Here is a 16,760-nt window from a genome sequence, read left to right on the forward strand (position 1 = left end):
TTTTTTTTCTTGTATTTCTTTCTAGTTTAACTTTAACAAATTTAATTCATATTTTAATTGTTTAGTATACATATAACTTAACTAAAAATGTTATAAAACTACTAAATTAATAACATCAAACAATATTATTTCTTTTGTTGTTCATTTGTTATTTTTAGAGTTTAAATTTTTTTGATATGGTTAGATAAGTGAATTTAAATGTAATACATATATTTATAGTTTATTGTGAATTTTAAGTTTGTAAATGTGTCTTTTTAATTATTAAATTTTATATATATAATATAATATAAGTAATTAAGTATAATTATAAACCAATAAAAGAAACACTTTCAAAAATTTGGGTTCATTTTATATTTCAAATTTTAAAATATGTTACATGGAAGATATACTTTGATGCTGTCAAATTAGTATATATAATTTCTGTAACATTTTTATAATAGAAATTTATTATTATAAATTATATGTGTTTGCCCCATGCAAAATAGTCTTCTGCATCCGGCACTGGTTACAACTTGACATGTTATAGCAGCTTCATCGTTAAGAAACAGTGAGAGTTTCTTTAAAAATACATAAAAATTATTTTTAGTTGAATTGCTGTTTAAATTACAACAAACAGAAAATTTATACTATTTTAAACGAGATACTTTCTTAGGCGACCAAACTATAATATCAAGGTAATTTTATACTATCTTATATAATAAAGTAAAGTTTCCACAAAATCAAATATCTGAAAAATGTCATTTATTTCATAATCTTTTGACATTGTCATTCTATTAAATTTTAATATATATTATCTATTATTTTTTTAAGTTAATAATTAAAAATTCATTAAGGATCTATTTTGGAGAAACATATGTGATTGTAGTTGCTTGTAAAGTGTTGTTTGATTGTATAGTGAGTTTCTCAGACTTGAGTTGTGATGGTCTCGGATGTTTGATTGGTTTTTTTGTTTGTATAACAATTTCAAAAGGACTACATGTGTAACAATTTAAACATTTTGGTTTTGGTAAAATCCTATATTGGATAATGATCCCTCTTTCCACACTCACTATATAGCTACTGCAATAATCTTAATAGTAATTGAACCAGTTTTGTTTTCTGATTTGAGTGGCTCTTGTTTTCAGTATAGTAGTCTATTATGGTTAGTCACATATTTGTTGTGATTTTAGTGTCACTTAGTTTTGCTTTTTATGTCTGAGTATCTAGATGATATGAATGCTTTAACAAAACTAGTTGAGTTGAATGCATTAACAAAACCAAACTTTTTGGTTTACATATAAAAAACACTCAATGACTTTTATTTACTTCTGATTTGACTGAAGTAGGTAATGGTTATTTAGAATTAAAAGTCTGTAACAACACCAAACTTTGAATTTAATGATCTTCGTAACTTCTCTATATTACACCCGAGCCAAATACTCAATCTCTCATATCGTTTACCTCTCTTCTATCATCTAGTGTATGACTGAATTCCGAGTGTTGTATGTTGTATTTGAAATCAACCTTAACACTGATGAACATTAATCGATTTTGCTTTGTTTCTAAGGCTTGTAGGTGAGGTTAACCAGGGCAAATTAAATCGGATAACCATCAACAAACCTGCATTTGCTCGAAACTAAAAGGTAAGTCACACTCACTATATGTAATGCAAGGTTGGTTTCCTGATTTGAGTGGTGTTGTGGTTTGTGTAGTAGTGTATAAGTGTTTTTTCACAGATTTTATTTGATTGTAGTGGCTTGTTAAGTGTTGTTTGATTGTGTAATGAGTTTCTCAGAATTGTTTTTTGATGGTCTCGGATGTTTGATTGGTTTATGTCTTGTATAATATAATTGAGTTGTTGTGAGTTTAGTGTCACTTAGTTTTGCTTTGTATGTCTCAGTATCTAACCTGTTATTTATCTGGTCATGTTCTCGTATAAGTGGTTATTCACGGATAAGTTTTGATTGTAGTTTTGCTTTTTATGTTTGAGTTGTCTTAAAACTTTAAAAACTGATTTCTATGAAAGCTTTGAAACTTTTAAAACTTTTAAAACTGAATAATATGAATGCTTTAACAAAACTAGTTGAGTAGGTAATGAATAATATGAATGTCTTGGTTTACATAACAAAACTTTTAAAACTGAATAATGTGAATGTCTTGGTTTACATATAAAAAACACTCAATGACCTTTATTTACTTCTGATTTGACTCAAGTAGGTAATGGTTATTTAGAATTAAAAGTCTGTAACAACACCAAACTTTGAATTTAATGATCTTCGTAACTTCTCTATATTACACCCGAGCCAAATACTCAATCTCTCATATCTTTTACCTCTCTTCTATCATCTATCTTATTTGCTTCTTTCAAAACCAATCTCTAAGAACTTTCCAATAATCTCTCTTCCTCAGCTTATTCCTTGTTTAAAGTTGATTGCTATGGAATCAAATAATACTCCTAATAGTCAGTCTCAATCCTACTTTATCCTTGTTAACTTCCCATATGACAGCTTTGCTCCCAATGTAAACATTGGTTCCTCTCAAATCCCTGCTTTTAGTTCACAAACTAGTTCACAGCCAAGTCAACCTCCTAGTCAACCAGAAGAGATAGCAGAACAGCGTAGGGAGAGAAGGATATGGTCCACACAAGATGACTTAGTCCTAATAAGCGGCTGGTTAAACACATCGAAGGATGCAATAGTTGGGAATGACCAAAGGGCAGGGTCCTTTTGGAAGCGTATAGGAGACTATTATGCATCAAGTACTCATGTACTTGGTGGTGCTGAGCCAAGACGCCCTGGCCATTGTAGACAAAGATGGCAAAAAATCAGTAAGGAAGTGAGCAGGTTCTGTGGAGCTTATGCAGAGTCAAAGGGTGAGAAAGCTAGTGGCATGAATGATTTGGATATTCTGCAAAATGCTCACCAAATCTTCACTAAGCTGTACAAGAAGAAGTTTGGTTTGGAGTATGCTTGAAATGTGCTGTGCTATGAACAGAAATGGGTAAACATGGAGGCTATGAACCCCACTCCAAAGACAACAAGCTCTAACAGAAGAAAAGCTGATGATGCTGCACTATCTTCAGGGTCTGTTGTTGGTGAGCACGAGAGCATGCCTCCTGGCATAAAGGCAATGAAAAAATTAAGGAACAAAGGTAAAGAGAAGGCTGCACCATCGACTGCACCATCTGCAGAGTTTAGTTACATGTGGGAGATCAAACAAAAGGATTTGGAGGGCATGAAAGAACTCCAAAAGATGTCCATTCTTGACACTCTCATTGCCAAGAAAGAAACTCCAGATGAAGATAAAAAAGCTCTGAAGAAGAAACTAATGGCTGAACTGTTTTAACTTAGAAGAAACACTAGATGATATGTCTGTTGTAGGTTATGTTTGTTTTAACTATGTTTGTCTTCTGTTTTTAATGTGTTTATGAATCAGATATGTAACATTGCTCAACTTGTGTTTAAAACACTGATTACTATGCAATCTGAGATTGTTCAAACTGCTATAACTTGTTGTTGTTTTCATTGTTATAAATTATTTGGAAACTTATCTATGTGTTTTTGGTTTCAGGTTGAAGAAGACATGAGACTTGACTCTATCTACGACTATGGAATGAACAACCCATTAGACTATAGTTCTGAAGAGGAGGCTGATAGCAATTACTATCCTCTGCAACCAGAGACTGAGATTGGATTCACCAGTCTGTGGAGCTGTGAAGCTGAACCAATTCCTGATTATGAGACACAACCGATCCAGCTCAAGGACCAACTNCACAACTGATCCAGCTCAAGGACCAACTAAACCATTCAGATCAGAGGTTGGTGAACCTGGAGAGGCTTGTTACTGAGTTAGGTGAGAAGAAACCATTGTTTCAAATGGCCCCTGAATTGGTAGTTGTTGTTTGCTTTAGTATGAGTGTTTTGGTAGTGGCACTTATCATGTTTACTAAGTAAATTAGATTAGGCTTTTGAGAAGGAAACTAGTAGTGGCAACTCGTTCAGCTAATGTATGATTGTAGGCACAGTTTGGTATTTGGATTGTAGTTTTAAAGACAGAGTCACATGAATTTGTTTGTTTGTTTTGGAAGACAAAAACTGACAGAGTCACATGCTTTTGTTTGTAACAAAGACCAAAGTTCACATGTGTTTGTCCGTAAATTAACTTGACGTTTTGAACAAAGTTCACTTCATGTATCATAGGTCTTTGTTTGCACAAGAGTTTATTACCCTCTATATATATCAGAAGAGCACAAGAGTTTATTTCATCAAAATCAAACATACACTTCTCTCGTACAATTCCTCCTCTCACCAAAAACATACAATTCTCTTCTCTCTCTATCTACAAATTACAAGTTTATTCTCTTGTATTATTTTCTTTTGTTCATCTTATTAATACATAGCTTTTATGGCATCTTCATCCAACAATTTTCACTACCATTATGATCCGAATAATGATAGTTTTAACCAATATTTTCAAGAGAAGTTTAATAATCAATTTGAAGCTGCTGAAGAGGAAATTCCGGCCGAAAGGAATAAACGTACATATATCGATAGAAAACGGGAAGAAGGGCACAAATGTTTGTGGAACAATTATTTTAGTGATAATCCGACTTACACGAAGAGGCAATTTTGCAGACGGTTTCGAATGAACAAGTCATTGTTCTTGCGTGTTGTGAATCGTCTCAGTGAAGAAGTTCCATATTTTCAACCAAAAAAGGATGCAACCTTCCGGAATGGTTTATCACCGCTACAACAATGTACTGCAGCATTTCGACTATTAGCATATGGTACTGGGTCGGACTCGGTTGACGAATATATACGTCTTGCTGAATCGAATGCTCGTAAATGTTTGGAACATTTCGTCGTCGGAATAGTTGACTTGTTTGGCATTGAATACCTACGCCGACCCACACCAGAGGATCTTCAAAGGCTACTCTTTTATGGAGAACAGCGGGATTTTCCCGGGATGTTGGAAGCATCGACTGTATGCAGTGGAAGTGGAAAAATTGCCCAACCGCTTGGAAAGGAATGTATTCACGAGGCACCAGTAAACCACCAATTGTTTTGGAGGCGGTAGCTTCACAAGATCTCTGGATATGGCACGCATTTTTTTGGAGCTCCAAGTACTTGTAACGATTTAAATGTTCTTGATCAATCACCAGTATTTAATGACATTATTTACGGTCGGGCTCTCGAAGTTACGTACTATGTCAACGGAAGGGAGTATAATTTGGCTTACTATCTAACGGATGTTATTTACCCCGAATGGGCAGCATTTGTTAAATCCATCCCACAACCACAACACCCGAAACATCGTTTGTTTGCAGAACATCAAGAAGGTGCACGAAAAGATGTTGAACGTGCATTTGGAGTCCTGCAATCTAGATTCGCCATGATTAAAAATCCATCTCTTTAATGGGCGAAGGGTAAAATTGCATATATTATGAGAGCATGTCTCATACTCCATAATATGATTGTCGAAGATGAACGAGATTCATACACACTCTATGACGAACAAGAATTCCAACAAGAAGATGGAACCAGATCTACTTCGGATCTTACGTTTTCAGTAAATATGGATTCAAATCTTGAGGGTTTAGGTGATGGTCATACAAGAATTCATGATAGACAAGCACATCACAAATTAAAAGAGGATTTGATTGAGAATATATGGAATAAATTTGGACATTAACCTATGTATTAATTAAATAAAATGTTTGTGTGCTTTAATTAAGTAATATGTTTGTTTTTTTTTTTTTATATCTTTAATGTTTTTTTTGGTATTGTATTTTGAATTTAAGTATAAGTTTTTTAAGTTTGGAATTTAAATGTTATTTTTTAAAGTTTTTAAAATTGTAATATGTTTAGAATATTATATTATTAAATCTTATGATCTTAACATGTTCTCCCAATAACCAACTTCTTAAACAAAAGATCTAAACTAATGATCTTACAATATCTTAATAATAATTTTACTCTAAGAATACCCAAAACAGTTCTCTAAGAACACCCAAAACAGTTCTCCCAATGCAGATGCCCTTATGTTAAATTTCTTAGTGTAAATTCTTAGGTTTTTTATCTAATAAAATTAAATCAAAAATAAGAATATTGCTAAGAAGTACCTCTTAATTAAGGGGTTTAAAAGAACCCTTACGAGGCAGTGACGTGTTCAATATTGGTTGGGTGATGAACAAAATTGTCGTTTTGCTTCTCCTCCTGTCTTTCTCTTTCGCGACAAACTCTTTCTCTCCTTCTCAATTCTCTCTGTAGCGACTCTTTCTTATTGAAAATTTGAGTAGTATCAAGCCGTTTTAGCCACTCACATGTCATGGATTCTCCTCTTGCTCCCAGATTCTTACAAACCCTAACCCAATTCTCTAAATCTCCGTTTCTCTCTCCATGTTCTGTTTTCAGGTTTAAGCGCATCTTTACTGAAAATTTGAGAAAGGTTTGTTCTTTCTCCTCGTTTTCTTTTACTTGATGATGACCTTTATTAATCTTATTCTCTCATTAATTGGAAAAGAATGTACAAAAGGAGTATATATATAGACTCTGACTTGAGTAAACCAAAACTCTTAAACCAGTACAAAATCAATAAATTCGGTTTATACTATACCGAAACACCAAAACTGTAGAGACATCACAATATTTTCTACTTATGTTGGTCGAATTTAGGGTTTTGATTGCTTAGTTGATGATATTGAGCAAAAGGGTCATTGAGTAATCTCGAGAATTGGTAACATTAGATTGGATTTAATATGGATTTGAGGAGGTTTTTATAATCCGAATTGTTATGGTTGGTGTAGTTTAAAGACATGTATGGTAATGTTAGAGAAACAGCCCCATCTGCTTCTTGTTTGTATTTTAGGTTAATCAATCGAAGTTATTGTTTCTGTTGCAGGAGGCCAACCAATGCTGTTTAAAATAAACGCTAATTGATTACGTCTACAGGGCAGTACGTCTCTGTATGATCCTGATGAAGGTCCTTCAATCACAAGCTGGATAGTTTAATTGATTTTGATTCGTTTCTTTGTTTTTTTGTGAGGTTAATTGGAGAACTTGCTATATAAGTTTGTTTCATTGTCATAAGTTTGTGTATTTTGTTTCACTGTAATCATTGCTTGATCAATGTTTCTGTTTTTTTTTTCTTGTTAGTTCTGGATTAGTTTTGAATCGGTTGTTGCTGCAGCTTGGTTGTCATTCTGTTCTTGTTGTGATCAATGTGTGATTAGTGTTTCTGATTGGAGCATACATGATGAACTTAAATAAGCTATTGCGACATCAAGATATGCTAATAGAATTTGATGGAACATCTACTGATATTGCAGGGTGTGATAAGCTGTACTGAGTGGAATAACAAGCTGCAAATCAGGATCTCAGCTGAGTGATGTAAATTTACTACTTAGTAGGTGTTAAATATTTTTGCATAGAACTATCAATATAGAAATATCTAAACTGATGATATATTTGACATCCATTCTGCAATCTCCATGGAAAGCCTCTTTGTGGTTTTTGTTTCATTTTCAGGCTGCATTTGGAGAAAAGCATTTTTGGAGAGAAACTGCTACTGATGATCCAAGAGTTGGCGTTTCACCAGTGACATTGAAACTTTCTTTGTTGATAAATGCTTGTTAATCTGTGATCAAGCTGCATTTTTTTGTTTCATTTTCAGGCTGCATATGTTGGTGAAGCTGTGAGATGCAAGTTTAGACTGCATAAATGACAAGGTCTAAGAGTGTGTGTCAAGTTAACTTGAGAGTCAAAATATTTTGAACATAAGATTTTGATTTTCAAATTTTCAATTTTAAGAACCTCTACAATTGGAGCATGTTTTTTTAAAAAACATTCATGAGTTTCTTAGATTTTGATTTAGCTATATTTCTATCATAAATATGGTTAAAAACCCATGAGAGATTCTTAACCATTGGAGATGGTCTAAGGGACTAGTTGAAACAGAGCATGTGGTTCTTGGGAGAGGCAAATGAGATTTTTATAAGGACTCCTTCAACATAAAAGGAGTGTGGGAGGCAACTCGGGTGCATCACACAAGGCAAGATTGGTCCCAAGGCATATGGTTTACCCATGCCATGCCAAAATTTTGTTTTTATGCTTGGCTTACAACAATAAATAGATTAACAACGGGAGACCGGATGATGAGTTTGAATGTTGGGGCTCCCATATCTTGTGTCTTCTGTCAAGTGCCATTGGAAACCAGGAATCATTTGTTTTTTGAATGTCCATACTCAGAGAGAAGTGTGGTCGGGTCTTGCTTCCAAGCTCCTCGCTGGTAACTTCTCTACAAACTGGGCAGTTATTCTCAATCTACTCCCGAATGGGTCAATAGGAGGAGTTTGATTATTTCTGTTACGATATACTTTCCAGCTTCTCGTTTACTCAATAAGACGTGTCCACAAAAATTTTGTTACTATATATGACATTCATCCACAAAAAGATCAGAAACGTATCTGATAAATTATATGTTGTTAGCTCTCAAATAGATTTTTAGTTAAAAAAATGTTGGTGACAAAACTCAATTTTGCAATTTTAGTAGAAAACACACAGTTTTATAGTTTTGATGGGAGAACGCGGTTTTTTGTAGTTTTAATGGGAAAACGCGGTTTTGAAATTTGGGTAATATGCTACGAAGGCACATTGTAAAGAGGGAATTACATCACCAGCTTCTTCCATGTTCATATCATTATTCTCCTCAGGTAATCTCCAATCAAAGAAGTAAAGCAAGTTCAAGAGTCCCAGTTCAACTGTCGAAATCCCAAAAGCCATTCCCGGACATATCCTCCGGCCAGAACCAAACGGTAACATTTCAAAGCTCTGCCCTCTGTAATCCACAGGAAAATCAATAAACCTCTCCGGGATAAACTCCTCTGGACATTCCCAGCGGTAAGGGTTTTGGCCGATAGACCATGCGTTTACCAAAATAAGGGTTTTTGGGGGAATGTTGTAGCCTTGAATATTGATTTGACTCATTGTTTCTCTTGGAATTATCACAGGAGCTGGTGGGTGTAGCCTTAAGGTTTCTTTGATCACAAGCTTCAAGTATTGAAGCTTATCAACATCTTCTTCATCGATTCTTTCATTTTGTTTGATTCCAATGCAACTTCGGATCTCTTCTTGAGTTTTTTTCATCACTCTCGGGTTTCTAACAAGCTCTGTCATTGCCCAAATCATGGTGATAGCACTTGTGTCTGCCCCAGCAAGAAATATATTCTGATCAATTGGTCAAGAAATATGATTAGCTAGGTTAGGTCAAGATTAATCAAGAATCATGAACTAAATAAATATTCTATGCTTACTGAGATGACTCCATGGAGATGATCAATTGTGAGCTTGAAAGAATCATCTTGTTCGTGCTTGTGTAGCATTTCCAACATCACATCAACGATATCAGGACGATCTTGAGATGTTACTCCATGTCTAATCTTCGAATGATCATCAACTATTTTCTTGACAAAAGTATCAACTTCTACAAAAATGTTGTGAAGTCTCTTATGTTCTCCTAAAATGAAGTCCATAAACCATCCGATATCAGCAGTAGGGAAGAGATCGGAGAATTTGAAAGACATATTTGTTATAGCTTCAAACATCAATTCTTCAATCTTTTCCTTATTGATGTCTGGTTTCCGAGAAATTATGTCCAAAGGCAGATCTAAATACGATACTCGCAGATAGAGAGAAAAGTGTTTTGCCCAAATCCACCGGAGATTGCTTCAAAGCTGATTCTGTCAGTTTCTTGACCATCAAGTCATTTTCTTCCTCTCTGATATACCTAAAAGATCGGACCTTTTTCGTGCTGAACAACTCGAGAATAGCAATCTTGCGCAATTCTCTCCATCCCTCACCGTATGACGCAAAACCAATGTCTTTACCGTTACGCGAAAATGTTTGCATTCCAAGAGTCTTGGGTCGTGTACAACAATCTAGGTCATGGGTTTTAAGAACTTCTTCAGCTGCTTCACTTGATGAGATTACCACAACTGGGATAAACCCTAGACTGAGATGCATCACTGGTCCATATTTCTTGGAGAGATCGTGAAGACATATGTGAAGCAATCCTCGAAGCTGGTGTAGGTTTCCGATGAAAGGAAGCTTTGGTGGGCTCGGAGGAAGTTTCAGGTTTGAGTCTTTGATCTTCTTGGTGTAAATTACCAAGAAGATAACGGGAAGGGATAGAAGTAAGAAGAAAGACAGAAGAATCGCCATTGTTTTTGTTCCTTTGTTTTTTCGGAGATAGAGAAACAGAGTATTTAGTACAAAACAACAAGTTTCGATTTAATCTAGTCTGAGAAGACGTATTAATATACGGAAACACAGGTTGGTTTTGATATATACAAACTTAAATGTCGTTTTGTGCCGTCGGTCAGGATAAGGTTTGAGATGAAGACAGAGAGAGTGAGGTTAAGATATTATCGTACTCATACTATACGTGTAAGGACTAGAAATAAACCCTATTTTAAAGATTACAGTTTATAAGACGAGAAATATCATAATGCAAATTTACATAAACAAACTAGTACAACTGGAAATTCTTTTAAATGTAAATACGTTTTTATTTATGGTACAATCCAAGAAGAACTTACGTTATGTGATCAGTGGTCTAAGTACTTCAGAGGAACAAGTAAAAGTTCACTTTTTTTGCTCATAGTAAGTCCAGGAGCTTCTTCCATATCGATATCTTCAACTGTCATGCCTTCTGGTAACTTCCAATCAAAATGATACAACAGATTAGCTAGGCCAAACTCCACCATTGTTGTTCCCATGTACATTCCAGGACATATTCTCCTACCACTCCCAAACGACAACAGCTCAAAGTTCTGTCCTTTTGCATCAATGTTACTATCCATAAACCTTTCGGGGAGAAACGTTTCCGGATCTTTCCAGGTATCAGGATCACGACCAATAGCCCATACATTCACAAAAAGCCGTGTCTTGACTGGAATGGTGTAGCCATTGATCTTAAATTCCGTCATTACTTCTCTTGGGAGGAGAAGAGGTGTTGGTGGATGTAACCTCCATGTTTCTTTGATCACCATTTTCAGGTATTCGAGCTTATCAGTGTCGTCGAAGCTGATTCTTTCTTTGTTCTTGATATGGCTTCTGATTTCGGATTGAACTTTATTCATGACTCTAGGGTTTTTGGCAAGTTCTGCCATTGCCCATGTCATTGTTATTGCTGAAGTATCGATCCCTCCTAAAAGAATGTTCTGTATACAATAACATACAAAAACAAACATAATTTAGACTGGTAAAAAGTCTTTTAAATAAATTAATGAACACTATCATGATATAACTGTACCATCAATATTGCTTTGATATGGTTTCTTGTGAGCTTGTCATTTCCAACAACAGTTTCTTCTTTCTCAAACCTCAGAAGGAGATCCACGAAATCGTCACTCCCTTCTTGTTTTTCCTTATTATGCAGATCAAACATTTGCTCATAGAAGGCATCGAAATCTTGTACGCTTTTTACTCTCCGCCCTTGTAAACCTTTGAACATATCGATGATCCATCCGATATGCGGAAAAAAATCTGAGGCAGAGAAGCTTCCCAACATCTCGAAAGCATCTCGGACTAACTTGTTGAATCTGTCACTGTTGAGCACAGTGTCCTCAAAACTTACACCAAACGCTGCCTAGCAAACTACACTTGTAGTTAAAGCAAGAAACGTCTTGCTCAAGTTAACCGGATCTTTCAGAGAAGCTGACTCCGCGATTGTATCAATCACTTTCTTGTCCTCCTCGTCCTTTATGGGTTGAATGGATTGAATTTTGTGAGCACTCAGGAGTTCTTGTGCACAAAGCTTCCTTAGTTCTTTCCAGTATTCATTATAAGGAGAGGAAGACATATCCAGATAGTTGTACGAGAGCTCTCTTGTTCCTGAGGAGTTGAGAGAAGAATGAAGTAAAAACTCAGAACTTCAGTACTGTTAGTGTATGTTGTGAGATTTACAGTACCTGCTGAGGGAGGACGGCTACAACAATGGAGGTCATTGTCTTTGAGAGCTTGTTTTGCTGTTTCAGAGGAAGAAAGTACAACTGTTGGGACTTTTCCAAGCCTTAAAAGCATCACAGGACCATACTTTTTTGAGAGATTCCATAGAGACTGATGTTGTAATGCTCCGAGCTGGTGTAAGTTTCCGATGATGGGAAAACCAGGAGGAGATGGTATTTGTCGATGCTGCCCATGATTTGTGCGTTTGAAGGCCACGAGAAAAAGTAAGATGATTAGGAAGAGAAGTAATAGAATCCAAATATTAGCCATTTGTATATTATTTTGTTTTAGCTATTGGTGAAGAAAGCTCATGCCCTGCATATGCCTTAGTATATATACAACTTTGAGTAACGCACTAACGCTCACCTCACAGTTTAGTTGATTGAAGTCGACTTGACGGATAATAATGTTAAAAAAATTTCTGTTTTTTATTTTAATAACTGAAAGTAATTCGAACTCTAATACCGAAGATTTCTCAGAACGAGTATAACCATCGAGTAACTCAATCATATCACATCTTTCATGGATGCACAGTAACAGTATGATACAATTATGAATAATGGACGACATTATAAGGGATACAATATCCCACGTTACAAGTTAAATAGGATGTTAAGTAGTATATATATAAGATATGAGTCTTTTCAAATGGTTTTAAGTTGGAAGCCCACAATTTAATAAGGTATCAAAGTCCGATCCGCACATGCTGAACCCAATTTACAATCTATCCGCCTTAATAGTTGGCCCACCGATTCATGCCCGATACAATATCCCACATTGGAATCTATCCGCCTTAATAGTTGGTCCACCAATTCATGCCCGATACAATATCCCACATTGGAAGTTGAGTAGGATTTGTAAGTATTATACTATAGACGTAAACATCAACCAAACGATAACCTAACAGTAAAAGTTTTGGACATTTTCACTGCTTTGCCATCATGAATAATATATTTTGAATAATTCAAATAGGGATCTGAATGAATGGAAGTGGCCCAGGTTGGGTTTTACGAAAGATAGAGATAATTAAGCATATATACAGTCCTTTTACTTTACTTTTACGACAACTATATAGAAGCAAAATCCATGGATATTTAGTAGGAAAAAAGAACCTAATTACGGTTATTATCCAGTGGTTTTATGTAAAAAGTACTACAATATCTTTTAAATATTTTTTAATACAGATTTGTAAAAGCAATAACATACATAACCGTCAATACCTTTGTCTTCTCTCTAGTAATTTATGTATAACAAATTAAATAAAACTTAATTCAAATATGTAGGTAATAACTACAAAATTTAATTATTTACAAATAATAATTTTAGTTGTGCATAAAATAATTACATAAGAAGTTAAACTTTTTGTTTAAATAATTTGGATATTTAAGTTTCAAAAAAAAAAATGTAATAACACAAAGCAGATAATAATTTACAATTATATTGATTATCTATATTTTTACTAATTTATTCATACAATTATTTTTACTAATTTATTCATACTTATATAAATAAATTTTCTACAAAAAATGTATTTACAAAATCTGTGAAAATATATGACAATTATACTTTTTGTTAAATATATACAAAAATAAAATATTTATTTATTAATACAAAACAAATTAAAATATATAATTATACTAGTTATTAATAAAATAATATGAAATATGTAGTGCAAAAAGTTTTTCACCAATGATCAAACATTGTTTTGTACCGCTTATTTTGTAAATAAAATAAATAAAAAACATAAATAATTTTTTTGCAAAACATATAAGAAAAAACAATTTTTAGTCCAATTTACTTATGTTTAAAACAGAAATTTTTGATTTCAAAGAAAAACATATGTTTAAAAAATTTCTGAAAGTTTCTTAAAAAAAAAATTCTGAAAATTTCCGAAAGAAAAAATTTCGTATTAACAATACTGCTAAAAGTTTTTTCACTAATCAAACATTATTGTGTACCGCTTATTTTGCAAAAACCACATTCGGTATGTTAAACCTTATCGCACAATCAAATCATTAGTTCTGCACTATAAAATCCGCCATTACCATTCAGACCCTAAAAACTCGTAGCGTACTCGTTTTGGTTTTATATGTATACACATTGCACGTAGACTCAAGTGGTTCAAACGTGTTTTCAAAAAAACTGTTCAACACCCAAATTAAGCGAATTTAAAATAAATAAATAAGTTATCAAAATTTAGTATTGTACAATAGCATAGCTATAGTCTTTTTGTTTTTTGTTTTTTTTTTGTCAATGATGAGATGAGACTGAAAAATATCTCGACTCATGGTTCACATATTTACTTAGTGTAGTGGAGTAATATGTTTTGCACATAACACGTGTTCATATAGTCGTCACAAATTTAGGATGGGATTGCGATCTCAGCGTTTCGTCGCACCTTTCACTAAAATTTCATAACCAAACTTCAACTATAGTTGAAATGATGCAATTTCGTAGTGGTTTTATTGGTGATACTACTTATGATGGGATTACAATAGTCAACCTACAATGGATTATTAAAGCTGATTGATTATGAAGTGAAACCGTAAAACCCATACCAAAAATAATTCTATAGAGCAACTAATTTACTTGATATATCATATTACTTTAATTACAGCAAGCATCTTTCCATTATTACCTTTATTTAGGGAATTTAGTTGGCTCATCAGTTCTCTAAAAATATCATGCCTAAAACTACCACAGTATTCAGTTTATGTAAAATTCTTATCGAAAACGTAATGATCGAGAGCGTGATTGGGGAAAAGACATGAGAAAGCCACAAATCCAACAGGACGAGAAATCTGGCTTATGTCGAAGGGAAGCCGGACATTGAGTGAGTTTTATTCAGAGCATTCAAATAAAAGAGGAAACGTGGACCATATTGAAAAGACTAAATAAATATGAGTTGAAAAATCTGCACATGGGGACATTGTTTTTATAGACGGTGGAAAATAATATTAGAAAGTGGAGGACAATAATTTGTGAAAGTGAAAGGAGGACACAACTCAACCAACGATAGTAGATGTGGTGGACAAGGTAAATGAGGACAAATGGACAATACGACCGATTCGTATAAATTATGAAGAAAGAGTTTTGGAGAGCAATTAATTACAATCGATGATGTATAAAATTCCGGAGGAAGAAAAAAAAAAGAAAAGAAACATTAAATTTTATTTTAATGTAAAAAAAAAAGAATTTGTGTTGATGTGCTTAAGCTGTTGTTATGAACTTTACGTCATATCGGTGTTAGGATTACATTACTGATGTAACGTCACAAATACTCAATAACTAGCAGATATCTCGTGCTTTAATCACGGATCAACATTTAAAAAAAAATTATAATATAATAATAAAAATTATTGGTATATTTTTTTAAAAAAATTATTTGTTTGAGATAATATATATTTTAATTGTTCTGTAAATCTATTAATTTTTTTGAATACTACTATTTTATTTTATTTTTTGACGTATATTACAGTTTTATATTGTTTGTTTGTTGTATTTGCATCATTATTTTATGAAATATGAAATAATAGTTTTAATATTATAATTATGAACAAATAAAAATGATTAATTTATCATCTATATAAATTTAGTTTTACCAACCCGCCAATGTGGAAATTAAAACACACATTTTTTAGATTGCGTAATATATCTTCGTTTTATAAAATTCAAATCACACAACACCATAACACCCGAGATCGAGTCCAGCTCCCTACGAATTTTGGCTAACAGGCCGGCCAGTTGTGGCCCAATGATTGACAAAAAAAAAATTTAAATCACCTGCAGAAAAAATTATGCATTTTACTAATCATAAGTATTATATGAAAATTCTAAACAATTTGTAAATAAAAGAAAATAAAGATGATAGAAGAATCATAATTTGAAATGTTAACAAAATCTTCGAAATTTAGTTATTAAAAATAATTATATTGTGTACTTGGATATAAAGTCTTAGTTTTTGAAATTTAGATTGGTTTATATTTTAAAAAAATATATTTAGTAATTTTCGTTCATAATTTATTAGAGAGAGAAAATATATTTTTTATTTTTTTAGATTTTTTATATTTGGTCTGTCAACGTTTTTTATTTTTTAATTAATTATCTTTATTTAATTAATTAAAGCTTAATTAAGTTTTTCTAATAGCAATTGAAAATATTTTTTTATACATTTTAAAGTTAGTTTCATATTTGTACTTCCCAATTAATATAGTAGCATATTTCTTTTTCAAAATACAAAATACTCAATAATATTTATTCCCTACCACTATTTCTTTGTCAAAATGATGCTAAAAAAGTGTGACATTGTCTGTTATCGCAGAAAAAACTTCGCAAGTGTTTTGAAATGCAATATTGCTATTTATTTACTGATATACAAAACATCTTTATACTTTTTCTTCCAAATAAAGTTATTTAAGTTTGGGTATAACCTTTGTGTGCACCCAAAAAATAAAATGATAAACGAAAAATGTATTTGTATACTTATTAAAATGAGAATTTGTTATAAATACAAAAATATCTCTTTTCAAAAATACTTTTTTTAATATTTTCATTTTTACCCTCTTTTACACAATTACAATGTGTTAAATTAATTCTTAAAATTATGTTATTTTAGGTTTGAGTTCTTAATTTTATGTTTAGGGTATAGTTTTTAAGAGGTAGAGTTTAGTATTTATAGTTTACGTTTAGAATTTAATCATTTTATATATTAAAAAGAGTTATTTTTGAAAATGCACACTATGAAAGGACATTTTTGAAAAGTGACATACAAAAAGG

The 16,760-nt window shown here is 32.8% G+C and overlaps 4 protein-coding genes, 1 long non-coding RNA gene and 1 pseudogene across 5 annotated transcripts; 3 read left to right on the top strand and 3 right to left on the bottom strand.

The window, feature by feature from the left end:
- On the top strand, positions 2,416 to 2,952 carry LOC104793906 (glutathione S-transferase T3-like). Its single transcript, XM_010520327.1, has one exon. The coding sequence runs from the start codon at positions 2,416 to 2,418 to the stop codon at positions 2,950 to 2,952; it is 537 nt and encodes a 178-aa protein (XP_010518629.1).
- Positions 4,384 to 5,055, top strand: LOC104790255. The gene has a single exon (XM_019246262.1). It carries the CDS (start codon positions 4,384 to 4,386, stop codon positions 5,053 to 5,055), a length of 672 nt encoding a protein of 223 aa, XP_019101807.1.
- Positions 6,147 to 8,397, top strand: LOC104790257. The gene is made up of 3 exons (XR_768661.2): positions 6,147 to 6,426; positions 6,880 to 6,960; positions 7,307 to 8,397. It is a non-coding gene; the product is annotated as an uncharacterized LOC104790257 (long non-coding RNA).
- On the bottom strand, positions 8,472 to 10,264 carry LOC104790256 (annotated as a pseudogene).
- LOC104790258 (cytochrome P450 71B26-like) lies at positions 10,417 to 12,291 on the bottom strand. Its single transcript, XM_010515969.2, has 3 exons — positions 11,948 to 12,291; positions 11,290 to 11,870; positions 10,417 to 11,197 (listed from the first exon to the last, which is right to left on the bottom strand). The coding sequence occupies exons 2-3, from the start codon at positions 11,545 to 11,547 to the stop codon at positions 10,583 to 10,585; spliced, it is 873 nt and encodes a 290-aa protein (XP_010514271.1). The 5' UTR covers positions 11,548 to 11,870; positions 11,948 to 12,291; the 3' UTR covers positions 10,417 to 10,582.
- Positions 11,626 to 12,254, bottom strand: LOC104793908 (cytochrome P450 71B26-like). The gene is made up of 2 exons (XM_010520329.1): positions 11,948 to 12,254; positions 11,626 to 11,870 (listed from the first exon to the last, which is right to left on the bottom strand). The coding sequence occupies exons 1-2, from the start codon at positions 12,252 to 12,254 to the stop codon at positions 11,626 to 11,628; spliced, it is 552 nt and encodes a 183-aa protein (XP_010518631.1).

Source organism: Camelina sativa, chromosome 6 (assembly GCF_000633955.1).
Source record: "Camelina sativa cultivar DH55 chromosome 6, Cs, whole genome shotgun sequence".
NCBI classification, from domain to species: domain Eukaryota; kingdom Viridiplantae; phylum Streptophyta; class Magnoliopsida; order Brassicales; family Brassicaceae; genus Camelina; species Camelina sativa.

Bases quoted from the DNA above. Each gene is read 5' to 3' on its own strand.
- LOC104793906 (XM_010520327.1), top strand. From the start codon at position 2,416: ATGGAATCAAATAATACTCCTAATAGTCAGTCTCAATCCTACTTTATC.
- LOC104790255 (XM_019246262.1), top strand. From the start codon at position 4,384: ATGGCATCTTCATCCAACAATTTTCACTACCATTATGATCCGAATAAT.
- LOC104790258 (XM_010515969.2), bottom strand. From the start codon at position 11,547: ATGTTGGGAAGCTTCTCTGCCTCAGATTTTTTTCCGCATATCGGATGG. The intron at 11,198-11,289 runs GTACAGTTATAT...TATTGTATACAG, and splicing joins ATATCAAAGCAATATTGATG to AACATTCTTTTAGGAGGGAT.
- LOC104793908 (XM_010520329.1), bottom strand. From the start codon at position 12,254: ATGGCTAATATTTGGATTCTATTACTTCTCTTCCTAATCATCTTACTT. The intron at 11,871-11,947 runs GTACTGTAAATC...TCAACTCCTCAG, and splicing joins TAGCCGTCCTCCCTCAGCAG to GAACAAGAGAGCTCTCGTAC.